The sequence below is a fragment of the Amborella trichopoda genome, chromosome 8, assembly GCF_054954075.1.
Source record: "Amborella trichopoda isolate Santa Cruz 75 chromosome 8, AtrichopodaSantaCruz75HAP2 v2.0, whole genome shotgun sequence".
Classification (NCBI taxonomy): Eukaryota; Viridiplantae; Streptophyta; class Magnoliopsida; order Amborellales; family Amborellaceae; genus Amborella; species Amborella trichopoda.
Window position 1 is genome coordinate 11393011 of NC_142343.1, and position 27086 is coordinate 11420096.

At 37.3% G+C, this 27086-nt stretch overlaps 1 protein-coding gene across 2 annotated transcripts in view; it reads right to left on the reverse strand.

Moving 5' to 3' along the window:
• The window catches only part of LOC18436009 (uncharacterized), a 44672-nt gene extending 26630 nt beyond the window's left edge, over positions 1 to 18042 (reverse strand). The window contains exons 1-7 of one of the 2 annotated variants that reach the window (XM_020668331.2): positions 17515 to 18042; positions 13014 to 13093; positions 10977 to 11027; positions 10291 to 10833; positions 9506 to 9766; positions 8039 to 8104; positions 3448 to 3627 (exon numbers count right to left, since the gene is read on the reverse strand). In XM_020668331.2, coding sequence (XP_020523990.1) covers positions 3448 to 3627; positions 8039 to 8104; positions 9506 to 9766; positions 10291 to 10833; positions 10977 to 11027; positions 13014 to 13093; positions 17515 to 17754 — 1421 coding nt within the window. In that variant the 5' untranslated portion in view covers positions 17755 to 18042. Of the gene's footprint in view, positions 1 to 2248; positions 2433 to 3447; positions 3628 to 8038; positions 8105 to 9505; positions 9767 to 10290; positions 10834 to 10976; positions 11028 to 13013; positions 13094 to 17514 lie in introns of those variants that run through there. The other variant, XM_088873545.1, reaches the window with a different exon arrangement.
• Between the last annotated feature and the right edge of the window lie 9044 nt (positions 18043 to 27086).

Consider the following 27086-nt stretch of genomic DNA (forward strand, 5'->3'; position numbering starts at 1 on the left):
CCACCACCATTTCCCAAGCAAAGCCAAGTTCAAAAGACGACGATTATGGATGCCCAACCCACCTTTATGCTTTGGGGATACACCTGGTCCACCTTTATGCTTTGGGGATACACCTGATCCAAAGCAACAAGAGGGATCTTTCGATTACGCTTGTCAGTAGACCACAAAAAGGCTTTCATAATCCTCTCAAAGACATGAGAACACTGACGGCCATGAGAAAAGAAAACATCCAGTAAATGGGAAGGTTGCGGAGAGTTGCCTTAATTAGAGCCCCCCAAGTAAAAGGAAACAACCTTGCCACATATCAAGTCTTCTGTAAAAAATTTCAAATAACGTCCTAAGGAGATTTACTAGGCTTGCCTATAAAAAGACGGAGACACAGGTATTTAGTTGCCAAAGAGGTTGTGGAGCAACCAAGTCTACATGCAAGAGCAAAGAGAGTCTCAAGAGGAACATGCCATGAGCTTGGATTTGTCCATGCTAACAGATGTCTCAGTGCAGACCTCAAAAAGTTGGAGGAAAAGCCAAAGAGTATCTATATCATCAACAGATGCATCACAAAAGACCAAGGTATCGTCGGTGAATTGAAGGTGGTAGACCTCAATGCGATTCTTGAAAGAGCAGAATCCCTTAAGGCGACCTTCAATAAAGCGTAGAGATGGATCTATCGAAGACCCCAGCAACTATAACAAAGAGGAAAGCAGAGATAGGACCTCCATGACATCGGCCTCTAGAAGACTGAAAGTGCCCACGAAGGGAGCTATTGACAAGGATCGAGAAGGAGGAAGAGATACGCAACGGTAAATCCAACGCCTCCAACGACTACCGAAACCCATGTACGAAATAACTTGGTCAATGATGGATAGTCCACATGGTCATAAGCCTTTGTCCAATCTAGTTTCACGATGAGACCTAGGGTTCTTGAGAGATGACAGGAGTGAAGGACCTCATGGGCAATCAACGCACACCATTGAGGATATGACATTATAACAAAACCACTCTGTCCGAGGGAGACAATATGGTCAAGATGAGGCTTGAGCCTAGAGGACTATGTTCTTAGTTTGTAGCAAAGGATTATGTCCCTAGTTTGTACTAGTGAAGCGAAATACATCTTGGAGTGAAACTTGCCCTTGCCCCTAGGCAAGTCGAGTCGCATTGCCCAAGTCTACAGTGAGCTGCAAAAGGCTCAAAAAACCCAAGAAAAGGAAAAAAAATCCTACAAATTGCTAAAAATAGAAAATAAGAAAGAAAAAAAACAACAAAATTTTTTTAAAAACGATATGAAAATAAGAAAATGCGAAAGTTGAGAACTGAGTGAAAATAAGAAAATGCGAAAGTTGAGAACTGAGAAAGATTATTTCTCAAAAGAAAACAAAAAATAGAAAAAAGAAAATTTAAAAACAAAAGACCATAAAAACATATATATATATATATATATATATATATATATATATATATATATATAAATCAATTACAAAATTAACTATTGATAATTGTCATTGACTTCGTGAAAAAAAATCTAATATATGAAATAAAAATGGAAAAATGAATTTTCCCAAAATTTTGAGGCAGATCCCCCAAACTTCACTCTCAATGTGAATGCTTCCAATCCTTGCTAAAGATTCTTCAGACAACCCTAATCAATAACCCCAAACCAGATCTTCATTTTGGGTTCGGATATAGGTGATCCAAGGTCTTGACGATTTTGGATGATAATAAATCTGAAACTGAATCTCTCAATACTCTCTGATAAACCTTTTGTGAACTAATATATATATGCTTGGATGAATAACCCAAAATAGGCTTAGGAACAACTTTCATCAATAATCGATCAGCCATTGGGAAAAATCACAATTTCTTGAAATCGGACAGAATCCAGGTCGACTTTTCTGATCTCTCAAATCTGTAGAAGTTAATGGTTTTTGCTCAAATATAAACTACCTACTAAATAAATCGAACAAAAATCTAGTCAATGGGAAAAATTCTAGCACAAATTGGTGGTTTTGGTAAAAATTCATTTTTTTAAAAAAGGTTATTTTATATACCCCCAAGTTGGGGAGTGTTTCAGACTCAGCAGCCTGCCATGTCTGAGTGACTCGGACTCGTCCAAATTGCAAACACTGATCTGTTTCAAATAATGGTGAATATGGGGCTTTCCAAGTAGGCGAACACTGGTTTGTTCCAAATAATGGTGAATGTGGGGGTGACTGACAGGAACTTTTATAAAAGAGTAGTGTAATTTGCTCACCTCACTTGGACAGCTCGTTAGTGATCAATAAGGCTCTCAAGAAGTATCTCAGGGTTGTTATCACCAATTCAACCAGTGCTCCATGAAGAAGAAGAGAAGATTATCTCCATCGTTGTCCCTACCATGTGGAAGTTGTGGGCCCCTTTCCTCAGCCTTGTGCCTCTCAGCAATTTTTCCAGGGCATCTAGCACAAGGAAACAACCAAGTTTTTCAGGGTGGTGTACCTGAGATTAAGGTCAACATGCAAATGGATTTGGGACATGGTAATTTCAGGGGTGATTTGTTGCAATTACTCTCAATGGACTGGAGCTCACAACTTTGGCACACAGATGGGTATTGTGGCTTGTAACCCATGATAAAACATGAAACATGTGCCACATGTGCCTCTGGGAGGACTCTTCCCCTATGAGCAATGAAGCTTAACTTCACTGGTAGCTAGTGTGGCAAGGAGGTTGCTCCCAGATGGGAGATACTACAGCCATAAGATCAATCAGCAATGCAGTACCTATCAAGGTGTGGGATCTATCCTAGACAAAGATAGGCCTCGCTAGCTGGATTCAAACTTTGCATTATAGAGCGGCTCCCTTATGACATTAAGTGGGTGTGTAGACTCTCTAGACTAAGAGTTTGTGTAGACTCTCCAGAACTGTGCAAATAAACTACAAGGAGTCGTTCACCAAATTTTTGGACCTACCAATGTAAAGGCCAACACCCTCATGAGAAAGCAGGCGAGTGGTTTGTCATGCTCACAGGAATCACCATCCCCTTCCATAGTTTCTCCATGTATACATATCTTAATCTCCACAAATGCATGCCACTTGATGTAAACCTACTACATCAATGAATTAATAGGATACCTTTATAATCACATTTATTAATGAATTAGCAGCATAAACAGTATGGTATCAAAACATTTTGCCTCTTATGTACATGCTGCCAATAACAATGAGCAATAGACATCATGTTATGGTATGTAGCTCATGTCTTCCTTGGAAGGTTATGCTCTAGTTCGTTTGAAGTAAAGACACTTTTATCAACGAATGAATCATGCGAATATGGCAAAACTACATGTAAATGGAGACACACACATGCATGCATGCAACACAAGCATGTATGCACACACAGACGATCAAAAAAAAAAAAACAAAAAAAAAGGCACACAAAGAATAATTAAAGAGCACTGTAGCCTGAAAGCATACATGTCAATAACAAGTTTGATGAGAACACTGACAGCAACATCCATAGTTTGCTTTCCGGTGTAATTAGTTAGCTTAGATGACACAGGCATCAGATTTGCACTTGAAACAGAGGCCTCTGAACAAACTGCAGCAATGACCTCTTCAACTTCGGCAGAAGTCAGCCGCAAAGGTTGCTGTTCACTGCTCCAAAATGTTGATGGTTATAAGAAAAGAGGATACTGAAATTCTTTAACAAAAATATTAAAGCATCCAAAAAGAGCCATAAACATATCAATCAAAGCAGGAACCTCACAGTTCTCAAACATAGATGAAAAAAGTTTTAAATTATAGCTTTGAATTAGACCAAATGGAACATTGCAAGTTTTTCTCATGTTAACTATGAAAAAAATGACATTCAAACAAAAATCCTATGAAAAAACATGTTTTTCTTATGGTTCTACCAGCATCAAAGAGGTAACTCAGAGAAGCAAATTCAACCAGATCCACATAGTCTAAATACATGTAATACTTTTTCAAGGAAGGAGATTCACAAGCCCATCAACCGTATGAAAAGTGACTGCTTCAAATTTTTGTCTTGTCCATTGACAGTTCATTTAATCATTACAATCCTAAGAAAAAAATAGGATACAACTTATGTACAGTACAAATTGGAAAAGGAAGCAACTCTTTCCAAGAAATGGATGTCCAGCCAAGATTCTCTTTCAAGAACCTCACTTTCAAAAAAAAAAATCTCAAGGGTCTCTCACTTTTAATCAAATTGAGAAAAATATAGAAACGATCCACAAATAATAAATTAATAAAGTAAACTAGTTACGAACTCTAAAAACATAATAACTCGAAAGCCCTAACAATGGCTAACCCAAGTTACCTAGTTCAATGGCATCAACAAGACCAAAGCAGCCCTTTCCAACATTTAAAACATAGTTGTCGGAATCTTCCACCCTAGGTGGCAATTCCATTCCAGAATCTCGCTACGGCACTCTGGACGAGGTATCTTCCCATAATCTCTTTTTTTTATTTAGAAATCTTGCTCCCTTCTATTTACGAATCTCGATCATCTTTATTTGGATCCAGATTCCACAGGATCAAATCCCAAGGTTTATAGTTGCATCAAGCAGTGATTCAATCAACATGGGATTGAGGTCTAGACCAGTGTTTCAAAAAGTGCTAGGCGGCACCTAGGTGGTTGGGGGTCCAGGCCGCCCAACGCCTAGGAGGGCGCCCAGAACCTAGGCGGCCCAGTAGAGAAAAAAAATTGGGTTTTTCTCTCTTAAAAATAGGCTCTAATAGGTTTTAGGTTTCAAATGAACCTAAAACCCACATTTTTGCACCTTTAGTATTAAAAAAATGACCCAAAAATACCCTCAACGAGTGGCATTTCCACCCCTGGGGGGCGCATGCCTTGGGCAGCCGCCTAGGCACGTTACCAGAAGCCTAGGTGGGCGCCCAGGGATATCCGCTTTTTTTTTGGCACCTAGGACTGGGCAATGCTCCCATGCCCCCAGAACCACCTAAGCGGCCGCCGCCCAGGCGTTGGGCGGTCCGCTTTTGAAACACTAGTGTAGACATACAAAATGATTATTACATAAAAGGATCTATAGAATCATTGAACAGAATACTATTTTGCGGTTTTATTGTCAGAGAACTAATACTAAAAGGGATATAGAATGCTTGCAATAACATCATGGAATCTTTGGAATTTTTTAAAAATTATTTAAAACATTTTATTCTTTAAAATATCTTATTAATTAATATAAAAAATATACTTTCTTTATTCAATGAAGAAGGATAAATGTCTGAAAACTCTACTTAACCTCAATAATAAATTCCTCATAACAGGGAAGAGCCAAAATAAATGTCTTATTTCTTTATTCAATGAAGAAGGATAAAATGTCTGAAAACTCTACTTAACCTCAATCTTAAATTCCTAATAATAGGGGAGAGCCAAAATAAATGTCTTATTTTTTAAAATGTATTATTAATTAATCAAATAATTGTACTTTCTTTAGTCAACGATGAAGGGTGGCATGTCAAGAAACTCTATTTCACCTCAATTTTAATACATAAAGAACCCTAAAGAAGGGCACTCGAGGACCTTGATTCCAATTCTGATCGGGAATCCTGATTAGGGGCATTGATACTTCGATTCATGTACCAGGGGGACCCTCATTAAAGGAAATTAAGGGCCTTGATTCCGATACTTGGGGAACCATGGCTAAGGGTACTCAATACATCGATTCCAATACTAAGGGATTCTTGGTTCAAACTATAGAACCTCAAACCTTTTTCCACATGCAACCCCTTCCTTTACTACGTCCCAAATAGTAGGGAGCTCAATTCCTAAAAGCCTGAGATCTCGATCCCTATGATATGCATTGTGTGGATGGCGCGTACCAAGGGAAAAAAAGAACCATTCCCTGCTTGCGATTCCCAAATCCCTCTGGCGCCCGCTCTGCTTCCAACAACTACGATTTAAACTCATGAGACTTGAACATAATGGATTTAAAGGAAAAGTCAAGGGTTGACACATTGAAGTTTAGGCAATGTAAGCATTCTTTAAACATTTCAGCTTCTAAAAGTAATGATTTCATTAGGAAGGTGTTTAAGAATGTCATATAGAGGAAATGTCATGAACATGAGAGATTGGAAACACTTTTTTTTGTGGGTAGTTCAATGGTAGGAATCGAACTCGAGATGTAGCGCTTCTTGACGTCAATTGCTAACCAATCAAGCCCAAGCCCAATTCCTAAAGATTGGGAATATTGAAGATAGAAGAGAATGAAATCTCAGAACAGATTGCGAGAAAGGGGGAGATATGATCAAACAGCACTGAAATATCAAAACCCCTTGAAGTAAAAGAAAAGCCTACCGGAGAAAAAACTCCTTATAGATGAACCGGGAGAAGATAATTATAATACCAAAATCCGTTCAAGGAATGGCCAGAGCTAGTAGAAGTTCCTTGATCGCACTAATCATGGAATGATGCAAAGAGCACCAAAACATGAGTATAATAACACTAACATTGAATTCTGTAACAACGCTTTACATAGTGAAAGACACATGTTCCCATTATAGAGAATTTTGATTTTAATATGTTTTCTACCAATAGCGCAATTTGGTTTGATACACTGTTCTTGACAAGTGAAGGGAAACAGTAGTTAGTCATATGAGAAAAAGGTGCATGGATATGCAATAGATGCTGTTCTTTAAGGTTTTTGGTACATGGTGAAGGTGAGCAAATAAAGGGTATAAAAGAATTCCATCTTAGGTTTAGAAAGGCGAACATGGTTAATGCCAGTTCCACCTCCTCAATTATTAAGACGAAAGGGGGGATAATATAAAACCTTTCATTTGGGTGAGCTATAAGGTTACTAAGTTTCTTTTTATGCTTATTCGAAAAATGAAAAGAAATGCAATTAGAATGTTTTTAACCTCTGAACCGGCTCAGGACTCAGCCTGGTCCAAGCTGAGTCCTTTTGTGCCATCTCAACTGAGTCAAAATGAGACTCAATCGAGTATATTTAAGAAACAGTATCAAATGGTATGTGACTCGGATTAGTCTTGGAGACTTGCTGAGATGATGAGATGACTCGACTCAGGTAGCACCGAGTTGATTCAACAAGTTTACTGACAATGGTCAGAAATCATAACCTAGTTCCATATTATTACAATCGAATGTATACTTTTGATCATAAGAATAATAAAATTAAAGTGACCAAGCCCATTCTTTAGTATTCCAAGGGACACAATATATGGTTAAAGCCACAGATGCACAATGACCTAGTTCCACAGTAGAGATCAATCTCAATGCGTTTTTTTGTTAATTGCTAGGGCCAGTTTCTAGTCTTCTCAAAATTACAAGCTCGTAACCATTCAAACAATAAGAAAGTTTCCATAATTCATAGAAAAAAGGACATCATTAAAAAGAGAGAGAGAGAGAGAGAGAGAGAGAGAGAGAGAGAGGGGAATTAAGGAAATAGAGTTCACATTAAGATCACAAGGAGCCACCAATGAGTAAATAGCAGGCATTTGCACAAAAACAACCTTTTTAACAGTTATTGAATCAGTAATCTTCTTAAAATGTAAACTAGCAAAAATTATGCAAGAGCTATATTTATCCATATACATCACTTGTCAACAAACAATGGCTTTGCAGACACACAGTAGGTCAGTGATCTTAAACCATGTGGACAGAATCAAGCGATTTAAGAAGCATACCAGTCTCCATTGTGAAAGCTGGATTATGAGGGGGGGGAATTTTATGTACCCTTGACCCTTCTCAAACCATTGTCACACTAGAGGAAAAAAGGCCATGTCGCAACTATACTATATTTGAATGTATATGAATTGGATAAAAGAATATTACAAGGACAAACAATATGATTAGAATGTTCACAACTAAGCAGACAATCAATAATTATAAACAATTTTTATCAAATTAAGATTGATAAAATGTTAGAATTTATCACGATTTACAAATGGGAAATATGAAATAGCATAATACTTCTAAGTATTTCACTTCACCATACACAGTTCTATCAGTGCTCACTATACACAAACAAGGTAAGAATAAGGGTATTCACAAAAATACCTGTAATACCGATACTGAAAAAGGGGGCGAGCACGCATGCGGAATGTGTTTGTTGGGGCATCATCCCTGGTAGTATACTAATAAGTTAATGTGAGCTTGACATTCACGCTGTTTCAAAATAAATCAAGACTACTGTAGAACAACCTATACACAGTGACACAGTAACACTCCACAGTAAAAAAAAAACATATCCATGAGATCCTTCTCTTTTTTGATGGATTAAACATACAACATACAAGATAAATATTACAAGGAAGCTGAAGTATTCTTCTGCTAACATTTATGACATTAGATTCAGGACATTTTGAACTCTTTACGTGATCAAATATATTCTTTGAGACAATCTTAAATGCACAAGTACATGCACGTGCATGCACAAACACATATACATTGACAAAATATTACCTACTCCCATAAGCTAATTTCAATAATGTTAGTTCAAGGCCCAAAAACTAGAGATATCTATTCGACCCCAAACTTTGCAATAAAACTCTCTTGATTCTTAAATCCAATAAACAATCTCAAAAAGAAAAAAAAATGAAAAATACCTAAAAAATAGGTTTTTTTTTTAAGGAGAGTGAAAATTCAGCAAACACTGGCCATCTACTTCAGATCTATGCCTTTAATAACTCAAAATCAAATTAAAAAAAAAAAAAGCTGTTCATATGGTGATGATCGAGACAATGACAAATTGTGGGGATAAGCATATCCCCCAAGTCCCCAACGCATCCATCTAATGCCACTATTTCTTTCCTAAAATGGACAGTAAATATTAATTGTATTTTCTCTCTCCTAAAAGAATCATTTTTTGGGGTTTTTTTCAGGGATTGTTCATAAGCATGTTCACCGAGATGAATAAAGGCACCCTACAAAATTTAGGGTCCAATAAATCCCCCTAGATAATCTTTTTTTGGAATTTTTAGGCATGAACTGATGTTGCAGAAATTGGCTCATGGGAGTATGCAAGTATCCCTCTGTCTGTGTATGTGAATTTGTAACCATCAAGATAGCATTCATTTAGTCCAGTCAGCGAATGTGATAAAAATAGGATTCACTGACCATTAATACTTTACAAAATATATTATAAAAAGAAAAAGTGGTTTTCCTGAAATGTTGACTTCATCAGCTCATTAGAAAGACAGAATTTTTACATAAATGGACACCTTTAACTGTAAGTTATTAAGATTACATGTACAAGGAATAAGGTACACCGACATTTAAAATGTGAATATTAGATGAAGTGACTCCCATTCATGAAGAGGTTCGTGAATTGTTAGGTGCAGAAAGTTGATGGCTATTATTCACATATTTCTATAAGAACCATCAACTGAAAATTTACCAAAAACAAAAAAGGGAAGAAAGCAAGAACCAAAATCTTTTGAAACAGGAGCAAACCACAAAAAAAAATAAAAGTAAAACAAAACAAAAAGAGGATTCACATAAAGAAGTAGCATAACAAGTACGCACCAAACCTGATGAGGACCTGATACCATGCGTTTAGAGGCAGTTATTGCTCTCAAATGAGCACGAGCTGATGCAATATTATTTGCAGCCGTGACTGTTGAGGGCTGTAGTAGTTGGTCCAAATCAACTTCAGATATCAAACGATCGTAATATTTTCCAGGAGGGGCCTCAGTCTTCAGTTCCACATCACCCACACGCAATGTGGCTGCACCAACTTCTACAAAATTATGTGCATTGCTTACTTGGGGCTTCATGTCATCACCACTAAATCCACAAATCATAAATCACTGTCGTAAGATTTTTATGCAATCCAAAAATCCAAACTTTGAGAAGCAACTACTCGCATATATGTGCACACGTGTCCATACACACACATAAGAATATCTTTGAAGATCCCTTGTGAGTGGTGCTATTGGAGTTCCCTCCCCGTTTATAACGGTCGAGAAACAGGATAACCAGGTTAGCAGGTTTGATAGTAGTCCTCTCACTAACCCTCCACTTCCACCCCTTTCATATCTAATCCATTATATCTAATCCATTATTGGGGATGGCACCCAAACAGAAATGTACAAAGGACACACTATTTAATCATTTTCCACACATAACAAACACTCACACACCACTCATGGTTATGCCCTCCAAACAGTAAACTCAAATACTCAACCAGTCAAAATAAATTACACATAAAACAAGCACACACAAGTGTGTATGTACGTGTCACATGTCTGTCTGCACTCGATTTCATGAGAGAGAGAGAGAGGGTCAACATAGAAAAAACAATGTTTTACCTGTTTGTCACAGCGTGGGACAGCACCGAAGGCTGGAGATCATGGCCACCAGACCACCGCCACTTCAGTACATCAACAGCAAGATAATTATCGTCTACCTCATAAAGTCTTGCAATACCAGATGAATTCTTTGACGATGATGCAGCAACTTCTTTAGTCTCAGGAGATCCCCTGCTACTAACACCTCTTGGGCTTAGTTGAGAACTAAAAGACCTACTCATTAAAGATGACAATGTGGGCAGCTTTGAATTTGAAGCATTAAAGGCGCCAGCTAAACCTGGTGGTTGAAATAATCGTCTTGGAATATGTCGAGCTACCAGGCCACGAACATAATTTATTGATTTCACGAGCATTCCAGAGGAAAATGTTGAAGCATGGAAAGATGGGGAGAAAGCATTTGTAGGTACCGGTGATGCCTCATTCCTATGATTTGAGGATCTCAAGATTGGAGAAACTCTTCTACTAGCTAAGGAATCACACTCCGCAATCAGAGTTACACAAAACTGATCAATTTGCTGCAAAGTCTGCTCTCTAGGCATGTATCTGCAGTGAAAAAGAACTGCAATATTAATAACCCTCCCCCCCTCCTTATCTTCTTTCTTCTTTCCTTGGTACCATAGAAATTCCTTGGTAGTATAGAAAGAGCTAACATAATAAAGCTCAACAGACATAGAAATCAAACTCACCGTAGAAGATATCTTTTAAGAAGTGCTACACATTTTAACACCACTGCAGGACTGGGAGAAGATGGGGAAAAGAAAGAAAATTAAAATTAGAACAAGAAGTAGAAAAAAGGTGTATCCATCATATTCAGAATCTTAAAGTCTGGAGCTAAACAGAAAGCTGGCAAGTTGAAACATTGTCAAATTATATTACATATAACAAAAAACACCAGAACATGACAAGCTAGAAAATAGACAAAACTTTTCGCTTGTAAATTTGGAGGGCTGCATCAAAGCCTTCAATCTGTGTGCCTTGTCTTTGCATTCTTGTTTATGCTTCTCTATACAAATCATTATATTGCTAAAAGTTGAGGGGTACAAGAAGCTGTAGTAAAAAACGTCCTATGGCTTCCAAACAGTTGCCTTGTTCAAAGAAGGGTGATCTTGATACTTTACGGCAGTATAAGTTTTTACCTAGACTCAAGATCAATAGGAGCAAGTATTTCCCATATTTAGCACTATTATTTGCTGTCTCTGCTATAACATCAAATCATCAGCTACCAAAAATCAAAAAGAAAACAATCTATCTAACTAACAATCATAATGAATATGTTCTGAGCATTGTTCAAGTGAAAGAATGAAGTTCCTGTGTTAGTAGAATTTGTTCTAGTTTTTTTTTTTTTTTTTTTGAAGTTTAATGACAATATGTTCTGAGTATTGTTCAAGTGAAAGAATGAAGGTCCTGTGTTAGTAACATTTGTTCAAGTATAGTATTTTTCGTTTTAGTTGTTAACTGTAATTTGTTCAAGTATAGTTTCCAACCAGCATCATCGTTCGGCATCCAAACCTGATGCCTTATAAAGGCAAAATCAAACAAGTTGCAAAAAACAAAGCAACACAGTAATAGAAGTTTTGCTGCACATTTGGAAGAGTACCAACTCCCTCCTACCCTCCCTTAGCTGCTAGGATTGTTCCCAATTCTTCTGTAAATAAGTATATATTTTTTGTAAGATTTTCATAAGTTTCTAATATCAGATCTATTTGCATAGGTTCCAGAGATTGGTGGGACAAGGTCAATGGACAGGTTCTTTCTTTTTTCCTCATAGAGGTGAAAGGCAGTCCAGACTGGATGGACTACCCATCTTTTTCTTATGATAAGTAACAGATTTTATTGAAGAAAACGTGACACACATTTCCAAAAAAAGAAAAAGAAAATGTGACAAAGTAACAATGTCACACACATATACTGGGGATGGCAAGGTGTCATCTGTGGGGCATAATTCCTCCACACATAAACTTCGACTGCTCAAACCATCATTAACTAGTGCATTGGCCATTAAACTGGACACTCCTGAGAATGTTCGGAAAGGAGAAACATGATTAGTGCAAACATCAAAAAGATATCCATAAAAATAAGAGGGTGAGTAACCTGCAATTCCTTTTCCTTTTTGTTGGTTCGCAGTGGGATTCAACTTGGATGTTGAGCTGCAGCCATCAACATGCGGTGACCACCAGACAAAGAGCCTGAGCTCCATTTATACCAACAAAGTTTTTCTTTTTCCTTATCGGAACATATCCACAAAGTTAAGCATCATCGTTTTCAATACATCAGGTTAGAACAAGACAAAAAAATTAGAATTTCATTATTCCTTATATTAGGGAAGTGTAGAACCATCTCTCAGTTGACTAATCTTCCATCCACCCACCTTCATGGGCTATCATAAGTCTAATCCTGAGTATTTCTTAATTTAGATCCACAAAAGGAAGGCAAGAGCAATACTTTCCCAATAAAAGGCACTAACAAAGTTTCCTCATTCACATCTCGCCCAAAAAAAAAATTTCCACATTCACAAAAGCTCTTAGAAGATCCCCTTCAATGAATGTACATGAACAAATATCAATTTTATCCTACAAAACTGCAATGCAATAGTTGCATAACTACGTAATTGTGAGTAAAGCAAAAGAAGATCAATTACATAAGCAGTAAAGAAAACATAGTGCCAATAGCCTTTGATACTCATTTCGAGAAGAATACAAAATGCTCTCATGGACATATTGTACCTGCGGTCCCTTTCAGCCAATGCATGGTCTAAAAGCACATTGTAGGCCATATCAGTTGTTGATGAAGACACTAAATAATCCTGCCACATGACAAAAAGTAACAACGATCAAAACCAAACATTGTGAACCCATAGGACTTCTTCATGAAAAACTAACAAGCAATAATATAAAGACAAGACCAATCAAAACTGCAAAGGGAGCTAGCCTAGTCCAAACTATAGTTAGTAAAGCTCCATTTAAAATACGATTTTTTTATTAAAAAATTAAAAGGCCTAATTCAATATCAAATGCGGCCACATAACGCATAACGCATTATTGGCCACAGAATGTGTTATGCAGCCGTAAGCGCATCGAACCCACCAGTGTAGGTGGAAATTTGCAATGTGCCTTGCAGAAAGAAAAATTATCTTTAGAGATTCACTAAATTTTTGGAGGAGCTATTCAAAGAGGGAATGGGTGGCCTATATTATACTTCCAAGTGTCCAAAGAAGCAATGCGAGCCAGATACTCTTGACCAGGAGGAAGCAGAGAACAACTCTTTTTAGATAAGAAACATTTTTTTTTTCTTCCAAGTCCGCCCCTCCTCCCCCCCCCCTCCCCACATTTTTCATGCTTCCTTCTTTTCCAATCACAATTTCTTATTAATTTCAAAAATCTTTAAAGTTCATTGTTCGTAATTTTTCCTAGTGTTTATTTCATGAATCTCAGGGTTAAGTGCTTGGGTAACCACAATGTGCATCCTATGTAGTAAAAATTCTCATAACAAAATAAATTCAAATAAAACAACTAATGTATAATAAGAAACGTGCTATGAATTCAGGCCAATTAACAAGGTGAAATGGACAATTGGATATTTGCATCTGATTATTTTGAACAGTTGAGTGCAATGAAACTTGTGCACATTGTGTCTGTTTCAGAAAGCTAAATATCCCATGTACAAGCACATCTTATCAAATCATTGAGTTACCATTCTATATGCAAAACAATTATATTAAGTAGTGAACAGAATTTATAATATGCAGATATGATTATGTGTTCAAAACACAAAATGATATTCCTTATACCCTCGAGCAGTTGATCATGGTGATGTAAAAAGGAATTAAATAAACAAGAAAAGTATACGATACACGAGGATTGCACACTATAAGATACAGCATGGGGATCTCTGGTGTCTGATGCTAATGGCATATGGGGGAGATCGACTGTACTAGGGTGAATGTCAATCATCAGGAACTACGTTTAATCTCAATCATCCATAAATCTGAATGGATGTTAACTGTCCCTGTCGAGGACACAAAACACACCAATTGTACAGTATAAGATACCTAAAACCAATATGTATATGTGCAACCACAATGCTTTCAATGTAGTAAGAAAAAGGAATAAGATCATCCAAATGTTTTACTACTCACCCGAGTCGATCCGAGTAACTCGGGAAGGCAGGATGCCTTGCACAAGTCCCCAGCAAACTCAAGGGCAAGTAGCATAAATTTTATATTACATTACTTATATTTTTATACTAAAAGACTTCAATCAATTACAAATGATTTATATTTAGTTTTAGTTATACTTAGGGTTTTACCTTTTTTAATATTTTCTATTTTTCTTTATTTTCTCATTTTCTAAGAAAATAATCATTTTTATGAGAAAATAATCTTTTCTTCCCCTCTGCTACTCTCTTATTCTATATACCCCTGTTACACACTGCTTATAGAGCTCCTAGCATGCGGGTAGCATTAAGTGATTTTATAATATGCGCAGCCCGCAAGAACACCTCCTTGGTTACGCACCGAATCACCCTAGGAGACTTTGATCCATTGCAGACGAATAAGGTGTATTGGCTACAGAACCCCTCCGTAGTTCACCATGGCATTGCTAAGCTAATCCATCTCGCTCATCTACCCTCTTCTTTCTCCTTAAAGCTCTCCCCCTCTTACCCCCTCACAATTTAGGGAGACGTGCATCTACCTTTATTGTTTTTCTCTTGCAGTTTCTTTTCTTCTCACATGTAAGGGGCCTCAAGGGGATTTCCTTGAGTTCCTTTTTTCGTGTTCTTCTTATTTTTGTTTGTTTGTACAGGGTCCCTGTTATTTAAATGTACATGGCCACAATGGTTTTTTGACAATAGGGTTACGTTGGGTGTTTAACTACCCCTTTCTAGGAAATGGGCTTGGGTCAAGATGGTAGAGGCTAAGTTCTCATAGCCCAACGTCTCATGTTCCATTCCTATGTAACCTTGTCAAAAAAAACCAACCCTTTCTTGTTGACTGCTCTGGGCGAATGGGCATCCATTTTGCGAAGTAACTTCTATATTCTAATAATATAGTATTCACTAAAAAATAATCTTTAAATAGTTTACTTTTTCTTTCTTTACTTTTTGAAAAACTTTTTATTCTACTACTCATCATCATCATCATCAAAGCCTTTTCCCAACTAATTGGGGTCAACTACATAAATCCTGATTCACCATCCTGCTCTATTAAGGTTCATACCTTCAATGAGGCCATAAGTCCCCATATCTTTTCTCTCTATTTCCAATCATTTCCTTTTGGGCCTACCCCTCGCACTTTTTTAGCCTTCCATTTGAACCAACTCGCACCTCCTAACAGGTGATGTATTAGGTCTACGGTGCGCAAGGCCAACCCATCTATGTCTACTTTCTCTCATCTTATCGCTTTCCACATATAAATTCTCCCAAATGTATTCATCTCATATTCTATTCCTTCTTGTCTTGCCACAAAAACTTTTTATTCTGCTGCTACTCTCTTATTATGCTACTCTCCGGTTATAAGCCCTTATTAGTATATTATACACTCTTTATAGAGCTCCCGGCATGTGGGTAGCATTCTATGATTTTGTAATATGCACAGCCTACAAGGACACCTCCTCCGTTATGCAACCAATCATCCCAGACGACTTTGATCCACTGCAGACAAACAAGGTGTATTGGCTACGGAACCCCTCCATAGTTCACCATGGACTCCTTATAGAGCTCCAGGCATGTGGGTAGCATTCTATGATTTCGTAATATGAGCAGCCTACAAGGACACCTCCTGCATTATGCAACCAATCACCCCAAACGACTTTAATCCATTGCGAACAAACAGGGTGTATTGGCTACGGAACCTCCCCATAGTTCACCATGGTGTTGCTATGCTTATCCATCTCGCTCATCTATGCTCTTCTTTCTCCTTAAAGCTCCTTCTCTCACCCCCTTGCGGCTTAGGAAGAAGTGCATCTTCCTCTTTTGTTTTTATCTTCCAGTTTCTTTTCTTCTCATATGTAAAGGGACTCAAGGAATTTCCTTGAGTTCCTTTTTTGTGTTCTTCTTCTTGTTGCTTATATGTACAGGGTCCATGTTGTTTAAATTTACACGGCCTCAATGGTTTTTTGACACCATGGCTATGTTGGGTGCTTAACTACCCCTCTGTTATAGAGAGCTCCAGGCGCATTGGCAGCCATTTTGCTACTTAGCTTTTATATTTTAGTAATGCAATCAAATATTCAATGAAAAATAATAATATTTAAGCAGTTTCTTTTTCTTTTTTTACTTTTGGAAAACTTATTCTCATCTCTTATAAACATCTTCCAATGCTAACTGTTTTCTTTGTTTTTCCTATTTCAACAGATTTACAAAGATTTTTCCCTTTTTAACTTTTTTGTTGCCATTTTCGAGTATGGAGAAAACTCGTGCAAAGCAGCAAGGACTTACTCAAGTAACTGGCCACATCAGTGACCAAGTTCAGCGGTTGAGCCAAGCAAAAAACCCTAGATCATCCCTTTAGATGTCAAGAAGCTCCTAGCTAAAATTTGCCCATCTTCCATTCTATAATAATTAAAAATATTTGCACATACAACTTCAAAAAAAAAGATATTCATACATATGTATTAGAGTCCTACAGTAATATTCGCACATATGTATGTATTCTAGAAGACCAGGATAAAGATCAAATCAAAGCTCCGTGAACTAGAACACTCGATTGGACTCATAAAATTTCAGCTGTATCAAACTTTCAATTTTACATTTGAATCAATTGCCTAGCTATGAAATACAATGAAGGTTGTTTCTTTTCGGTGCAATGCCTATCTCAGTTCCCTCTTATTCCTCAGACAATAATCAGACAACCAAGTGATTATCCAAAAATATATGTAAGTTGATAATTAAAATACGTAAAATATTTTATCCATGAAGTACAAGAACATCCAAAAACATAAACTACAAACACAGAAAAAATCAACAGATTAAAGTCCCACAAAACCCCACCTTTCGAATCATCTCTATAACAAGAGCAATTAATCAAACTCACACTAAAACAGGTAAATTCAAAACACACAATCGTCAGTAGCGAGAGAGAGAGAGAGAGAGGGAGACGAGAGAACGAAAGGAAACAAAAACAATAAAGACCATTAAAACTAATCACACAGTCTAGAGAGAGAGAGAGAGAAAGAGCAGATCACAGACAATAGACGACTAAACTTCAAAGCCATGAATGAAACTAACCCTTAGGGTCCTTGCAGCTTCCAAAGCAAGAGGAGATGGGGTCCCATGGTGCGAAGACGAGAGGCAATCAGCCACTGCTCGACGAAGAGGCTCGGGCGGTTTCTGAGATCTCAGTCTCTGAGAGATCTCAGACTGAAAAATCCTCGAAGAAGGGTTGCTACTCATCAAAAATGAAGGAGGTGAGCTCCCCAAGGGTGGTCCTTCCCTAAAGGAACTCTCCATCTTCAACTGCTCCTCCATTAACCTTCCTTTCTCTCTCTCTCTCTAAATCACTAACTCTCGGGTATTGCCCTTATTATGCCTTGTGAGATTTAGATTGCATTGCAGCAATCCAGCCGTGTGCCCTACTGTGAAGGTAGAGAGAGAATCTCCACGAAACATCTCTCTTCATTTCTCTCTCCTCTTCCCACTCTGACTGGTGCGAATGTGAAAAACAAACCTTTTAAATGGAAGAGAGAAGAAATGAGGGCATCCAACAAAGTTCAACTACGTGCTCCGACCATTGTATTTAGGTATGGGCACGTCTATTATGCTCCCTATTATGCTCCCTCGGTAGTATAGTTACTTTTAATCCTTCCTATATCTATTTGGGAGATTTTTTGGATCTAAAATTATTCATGAATTATTAGATAATTATTCTTAAAAAAAAATGAAAATTTGAGAGCTCTAATACTTAAATCTGACTGTCTAAAAAATTGAATGGTCTGTATTCAATCTTGAGACATTACTTTTTTTAGGTGCACAGAAAGTGCAATTAAAATTTTTTTATTGAAGTTACATCCACAAACTTGGCATCGAGAATTAATTCTAATCGTCTTAGCTGAGGGAGTAAATGAACATTTTACTCGTACATGAGTAGAGTATCTTTTGGCTATATATTGATTTTTATTTTTTTAATATGGATGCTTTCTTTAAGGCTTTGAGAAAACAAAGTAAAAGAATCCTTGTCTAAAAAGCATGTTGGGGGTTTTCGTGCTTTCGAGCATCAAAAATATCTATAATAGCTCTAAAATCAATTTTCAACATCGATTATAAGATTTGAAGTTCTATAGCATAAAAGGATTTCCCCATTAGAATTCTTGATCAGCCCACCATAACCTACTGCATCAGGGTTCTCATGGGAACTACCATCAAAGTTCAACTTGATTTTACTAGGTAAGGGCAAACATCATACACATTTTTTTATCGAACTTTAATCATTTTTTGTCCCATAAGATTAGAAAGACTAATTGCAATATCAATCTCAGATGTACTTAAGCCCTCATTTGTGATAGGCAGCCAACTCCAAATAGTATGAATTATTCTTCTCTTCACCACACCCATCTCCAATGTTCTTCCTTCAAAGGCCCTATTATTTCTCTCCTTCCATATTTCTCACAATACCGCCGCCTTCACAATCTGCCATATCTTTCTCCCCATACCATAAGAATTAACAAAATCCCACTAATCCAAAATATGAGCATGAGACTCCGGAATAACCATAGAAACCCCAAGCATCTGAAATAACCAACACCAAATGTTATAGGATAATGAACAATGGAGACACAAAGGACCACTACATTCAGCATCTTCTTTACACAACATAAAAACCCTTTTGATTAAACTATCCATCGTTAAAACTTTGCCTTGAAATAATATCCACAAAAAACTTCATACTTTCAAAAGTACCAGCCATTTCCAGATGTTATGCAAAGAAATCCAATTCCACCGAAGTCTATCATAAAATAACAATTCATAGGCAGATTTAACATTAAATTCACCATCATTTTGGGCATCCCATATCAATATGTCCTCCATCATTTGAGTAATGTGATGACTCTCAAAAATATCCATAAGTGCTGCAAACTGTTGAATCACAGTATCCGACACATGCTTACGAGGCAAACAAACTTTCCAATGTGTCCTTCCCCAGTTCACATCCACCGTATCAGCAACTGTCACCTCTTTACAAGTTGACAATTCAAACAGTTTTGAAAATAGATACATTACAGCATCACCTTCAACCCACCTGCTATACCAAAAGAGAATGAATGATCCATTACCCAGAATCCACCTCGGGATTCTTGGAACAAGTGGTCTAATGCCCAAAATCCCTTTCCATACATTCGACCAATCACCTCTCCTTCTCCTACTACCCACTTACATATTAAATTCAATAATATATTTAGTAGCCAAAACTTTACACTAGAATTGATCCCTACACGTTTTATAACGCCACCACCATTTTGCCAACAAAGCTTGGTTAACTAGCTTCACCCTCCTAATACCCATCCCCCCATCATTTTTTGATGTACAAAATCTATCCCAATTAACCAAATAGTATTTTCAACCAACACCATAAGAGCCCCACATAAAATTCCTCATCAATTGCTCCAAATGATTACATATCGAAGTCATAACTAGTAATGACATCATATATATTGGCAAATTGGAAAAAGTGCATGCATTAAAGTTAACCTACCTCCAAATATAAATGTTTGGTTTTCCACAAATCAAGTTTTGTGGGAGCTCTTTACACTACTGCGTCCCAAACTGACTTAGGCAACTTTGAATCAGAGATAGGAATTTCTAAATACTTGATAGGGAAAGTCTCCACCTTACACTCCATCACCTCTACCAAAACCTCCATAATATCCTGGGAGCATCCCACCCCAACTTTAGAAGTTTTCTTAAAATTAACCGTTAACCTCATAGCAATCTCACAACATTGCAACATTTTCTTGATATTTTGATCTTATTCCATATTTGCCCCACAAAATAGCAAAGTATCATCTAAATAGTGTAAATGTAAAACAACAAAATCATAATTATTAGCGACCTTAAACCACTAAACTGCTGTGGCGCCACCACATTCGAAATCATCAAGCTAAAATGTTATGCTACCAAAGTAAATAAAAAATAAGATAAATGATATCTTGATGTTGTTCCCTAGTCGCTCCAAATAACCATTTAGGACTCCCATTCGCTAGGAGCACTAGAAATACACCTTTAATCGATGATCTCCATTTCTCTCCAAAATCCATGCATTGCATAATCTCCAACAATATATAACATTCAACCCTATCATAAGCCTTCTCCGTATCCAATTTCATCACGCCTCATGGTTATTTACTTGACTTCCTTGAGTGAATACATTCATGTGCAGATCCTTGATAAATGTTATCTGTGACCGATAATAACACAATGAAGCACTACTTTTAACCTTTCAGCTAAAATTTTTGCAACAATCTTATAATAGCCAGTTAATAAACTAATAGGACGCACATCATAAATTCTTGATATACTCACATGCTTAGGAATCAAGGCAATAAACACGACATTTATCCCCTTATGAATAATACCCCTTTGAAAGAATTTCTGCACTATAAGAATAAGATCCAATTTAATATTATCTCAAAACATCTGAAAAAATATTAAAGGAAAACCATCCAACCCCGATGCCTTGTCTCCTAGCAATGCAAAAGCAACGTACTTTAACTCCTTTTTAGTGACCCTCCTCTAAAGATCATGAATTATTTCATCATATAATCTGCTAAAATTCATCCCTTGATACTTCACCGTAAACAACATTTCACTTGAAAATATCCCCTGAAAATGCTTCACAAATTCCATCTGATAATCACAAATTCATAAAAATATTAAAGGAAGACCATCAACCCCGGTGCCCCCGGTGCTTTGTCTCCTGGCAATGCAAAAGCAACATACATCCTTTTTAGTGACCCCCTCTTAAAGATCATGAATCATTTCATCAGATAATCTTCTAAAATTCACTCCCTGATACTTCACCTTAAACAACATTCCACTTGAAAATACCCACTGAAAATGCTTCATAAATTCCATCTCTCATGCTTCAATATCATCCCCATGTACCCCTTCAAAAGCAATACCCGATAGATCATTTTGTCTCATTCTCGAACTTGCGACTGCATGATAAAACTTTGTATTTGCATCGCCTTCCTTCAACCAATTTACCTTATATCATTGCTTCCAATAAATCTCACTAGTTCTCAAAATCATAGATAACTCACACATCAATTCAAGCTTCTCATCTTCTTCTTCTAACAAAATATGACCTTAATTTTGAATAGAAGTCTCAATTGATCCAAACCCCTCAAACATTCGTCAACCTTAGTTTTAATTGTAAAATTATTATCTTTTCTCTACCGCAACAATTTATGTTTGATGTTAACCAACTTTTTATGGACCTAAAACCCCTACAAACCAGGTGCAATAGCATTAGTCCATGTTCTCGTAATCATCTCCACCACCTCTTTTTCCTCTAATCACCCTTTTTCCATTCAAAAGGGCTTTTTTAATAGAATTTTCAGTAAGCAACAAAAGGGGGATATTATTTGATGAAAGTTTTGTGAGAGCAATAACACTTGATAGGGGAAAATGTGAAAGGAAATTATATATTGTGTACCTGGTTAATATGGAAGGCATACATTGTAATCTGTATATTTAAAAAGGGTAATTTGTGTTTTATTTATATATTTTATCATCTGTAATTTGTCTATAAAAGACACGTATGTATATGCATATGATTAATGGACACTGAGTCTCTTCAGAGAAACCTGAGACTCTTCACATGGTATCAGAGCTTACCCAGACTATATTATACCCAGACTTACCCTAAATACAAAATATACAGATTACAATATAAACCTTTCATATTAACCAAGTACACAATATATACTTTCCTTTCACAGAAAAACTCCTCCCACCTTCTAAAAATCAGAAATCTATCTATTTTGCTCATGATCCAATTATCAACATAATTATTTGACCAAGAAAATTTAGTGCGATTAATTAGTATATCAATCAACTCATTTTAAAAAATAAAATTATTGAAAAGTCTTATAGATGAATTGATTGGGTTACTTGATGAAATCTCATCTGACAACTGGATCATATTAAAATCACCTCTTATACACCATGGTAGATTTAAAGAGTTTGCCAAAGAAGAAATATCATTCAAAAGAGACTATTTTATTCTTTTAAAGCAACAGTATGAGTCACATATGCATTACACAAAACCCAGTTAGACATCCCACTTTGTCCTTCAAAAACTACTGCCGACCCCTCTCAATTACTTCCACACAAGACAAAAAAGAGGAATCCCTCTCAATTACTTCCACACAAGACAAAAAAAATGAATCCCAAACTACCTAAAGATCCTCCAGACGCCCCAATTGCTTCAACCATAACAAAACCAAAAGACCCCCTCCCAAATCTCCTTAACACGAAAAACAGTTGGCGTAGGGAGCTTAGTCTCTTGTAAAATCATAATTTCAGGTTTTTGTTGCCTAACTAATAGCAAAACTTCCCTCTTACGATGCAGCTCCCCAAGCACCCTTACATTCTAACTAAGAACTTTCATCAGAAAAGGTTGACAACGGCCCTCCCTCCTTCACCACCCCACTATCACCCGAGGTAGTGTTATCTTCATTACTATTAATATTTACCACATCCTACATCGAATTCCCTGGGATTTGAATCCCCGAATTCAGTCGACTTACACATTTGACTGCTATCCATGCAGAAGATCTAACAGGTCTTCCACCTCCCTCTTCCACTTTCTTTCCCTTCCCATTATCATTGCCCAACTCATCCACAGCTGCACTCATTAAAGAATTTTCTTCTTCTTAAAGCGCTCCTTCATTACTTGGAGCACTTGTCCTATAGTGCTCTCAAATGAAGCCCCCAAATCATGGACCATCTCGACCCTCTTGTTATCTTTGTTAGACTTGTTAATCCCTTCCACCACCACATCTTTCTCCATCTATTCGTTCATCGTAACATTCTTCATACCCACCGAACTTTGGCCATCCATGCGTACGTCTCCCCCTGCTGCCTTAGCACCGTCCCCATCAAAGTGGACGCCCTCAGTTGTATCAATCTCTCTTGATACCATTCCAGCAACATTTTCTGGCATTTCTCTAGCTCATCCTCTGTCAGAATGACTTGCAAAGGTTGAGCTCCCATAACCTCTCCATTGGACCCTCCATGAATCTGTCCACCATAAGAGAGAGTCATGGATAAAGCTTCCTATCTATACCCATTATTTCTCCTATTATCTCCACATGATCCACTTCTCATTCGTCATTAAGCACCACTATAGGCAATCTCTGCAATTGAGGTTGTCGTCGGTTTTCATCACTATCATTTCTCCTCACATGGGCTCCTTTATGAAAATATAGAAGCCTCATCATCTTAAACCAACATAACTCTAGTAGCAGATTAACCTCTGACCAAGTAGATAAGCTCACCGCCAAAACAAAGACCTCCGCTAATGCCTGGTTAAGGTTTTCAAAAGCCTCCACACCCATTTCCTGGTTATCTTTTTGATCAAAACCAATTCTCCTTTGAACTTTATCTCTTGAAAAAAGAATGAGATCTCTGCATATCTCTCCCTTATTCACATAAATCGTTTTTACCTCTTTCCAAGTCACCACATGTCCCTTCCCAAAAGATATTTCTCTTTCCCCAAGTATACCTGTCCTTTTCTTATCCCTCCAAGATTGGTCAATCATAAAGAAGGCATAGGTGATATCTCATTACTATCATTTTTTCCATTATATTCCAAAGCCATCCTTCCACTTAAAAGACTTTCCATCTTATTGGTTTCTAGAGATGTATCATTTATAGTAGTAACGTTAGTTTCCTTAACGTCCTCGCTAGTAACATGCATGTCCAAATTCTTTTCCCCCTCCATTATCTTGACTGACATCCAATTTTTTTTTGAAAATTGCTATTAAATTTGAATTTGCATTTGAAAAAACCTTCCTTCGTTCGCTTTACACACTATCTTTAATACATGGCTTAACTGCATTTTCTATCATGTGCTCACTTTCAACCAAGGCAGCTTTTGTGTTATGGCAATGGCGTCGCTGACCTTCCACCTCTTTTGATTGTTCTTTCACCCACCTTTTCTTTTTGCAACTAACTGCTATAGTTATAATTCCAAAAATACTTATATTTCATTGTTGATTTGTAACAACCCAAATTTCTTGAGCATGATGAGGTGTGCGCAGCGATAGGAGAGAAGGAAGAGTATGTGTTGCGATAGGAGAGAAGGAAGAGTACGTGCGATGATAGGAGAGGCAAAGAGCACGTGACAATACGAGAGAAAGAAGAAGCGCGCGGCGATAGGAGAGAAGGAAGAGAGCACACAACGATAGGAGAGGAAGAGAATACGCGGCAATAGGAGAGAAAGAATAAGAGAAAAGTCACTATCGTGCATGAAGCAAGACGGTCACCTGCCTACGCCTGCTGCGATGTGTGCCATTTGTCAACTTGCATGCCTTTGTAAAAGCCACTTGGCAAGCCTAAAGTGCCACCTTCCCACCTTTGGAGTATAAGTCTCTCCTTCTCTCTCTACACTTCACATTTTGGAGCCCAAGTTTAGCCTTTGTGTCATTGTTGAAGAGCTTGAGAAGCTTGATGTCATTGTTGAAGAGCTTGAGAAGCTTGATAAAGGTGACTGTAGAAAGAGATTTGGGATCACATTTGGGGACACAAAGAGGTAAGTAGATCACACTACCTTGTGGACCCATAAGCATGAAAACATGAATGAAGTATGGTTTGAGTGTAGTTTGAGCATAAGCATGTGAAAAAATAGTGACTGCATTTTTCAAGAATCTTGCCTTCTTTTGCGTGATAAAAATTGAGCACTACAGTCCTTTTGATGGCCCTAAATTTCTATAGATTGATACTCTTATGTGTCTGGTTTAAGCTAAAATTGGTTTCATGTTGTTACCTTGCATAGATTAAGAGTTAGGAGATGATCTTGGAAGTGTCATGGCTGGACCGTGAAGTTCTAGGAAGAATTAAGGTTTTTGTGACTCTCTGTTAACCTTGCAAAGGATCTCATAATTGTCTCAAATTTCCATCATTGGAAAGATTTCTGAGTCTACTTCAAGTTTGATGTTTATATTTAGTTGAGATTCTTGATAGTTTGAAAAATATGTTGCATTTGGTACTTACATGTCACTGTTAGCAGATTGTGAGAATTTCCAGAAATATTGCTTCTATTGTGTTGAAACTTTGCCTGACCTCTTGAGGTCCAAATGATACAAAAACATAGCCAATTGATAGATGTATGGGTCTTATATAATTTTCATGTTTTAACCTTGCCCAAATTCTGGGCATATGAAGGGTTATACTCAAGAATGTTCCAATATGTCATTGTTGACAGTTCTCACAGGAACTCAAGATTTTTGTCCCTGTTGCCATGAATATTGGCTGACCCAATGGAGTCCAATTACTCTGAAACCATAACCTTTTGAATGCTCTAAATGTCTACTAAAAGTTGCATGTTTAAATTATTTTGAAATTCTTGCTAGGTTGAAAGCTGCGATTTGAATTATGAACATGTGTCACTATTGGCATAATTTAGTAAGATTCAGAATGATATACTAAACCCTTAATTGATCAAGCAATGTTCAGTTAGCAAATTGGAATCGGAATTTAGTTAAATTCCTCTCATAATTTAGGTGTTGTGCCTCATTCTGTATATGCCCATGATTAATAAGAACAACAATGAATTTTTAAGTTGTAAATGAATTATGCACATATCATGCATCAATGTTTCTTTCTGAACATAGCTTATCATTTTGCAAGGTGATTGAATGTTCTGTTACAAGACACCGAAATGACATGCATATGATCCTACAAACGTTAAACGCTCCTGCCCTTTTGAAAAGAGTAAAGTATGAATGAGTGAATGTTATGCATACTTATAAACGGTGCAACCGATATATGTGATTTCTGGCCACTACGCAATGGATCTTCCATTGGTAGTGGATATTCTGATTCTGTTATGTGAACTCTGATATATGTGATCTCTGGCCACTACGCAATGGGTTCTCCATTGGTAGTAGATATTCTGATTATGTTATATGAACTTTGATATATGTGATCTCTAGCCACTACGCAATGGGTCTTCCATTAGTAGTGGATATTCTGATTCTGTTATATGAACTTTGATATATGTGATCTCTGGCCACTACGTAATGGGTCCTCCATTGATAGTGGATATTCTTATTCTGTTATATGAACTCTGATATATATGATTTCTGGCCACTACGCAATGGGTCCTCCATTGGTAGTGGATACTGTGTTGCCGGCAAATTCTGATTTTGCCCCGACTCCAATGATAGGAGTGGAGTCGGGAGATAACTGTAAATAACAGGTGGGTTGAGCCCCCCAAATTGTTATGAGCACTACGCATTGGGTTCTCCAATGGTGGTGTAACACGCTTTCGCCTGAAGATGCAAAGAGAGGGTCGTGTCTTGCAAGGCCCCAGCCTATCAAAACCCCAAAGCATGTTGGGGACCGTGTGCGTGAGTGAGGACAATAAGAAATGGGACCTTCATTTGTCATCATCCTCCCTCCCGAATGAGGGTAGAAGTTCCAAGTTGCAGGATTGACTTATCCCGATCGATGTGACTTCTACTTCAGGAGTAAATAATTATGTTTCTACCTGCTTGAATTAAGTATCATGTGTGGTTTTCTGACTGTGACTGTGATGAGTCTGCCATTTCAGGAAATATGAGATACTCCGACATCTG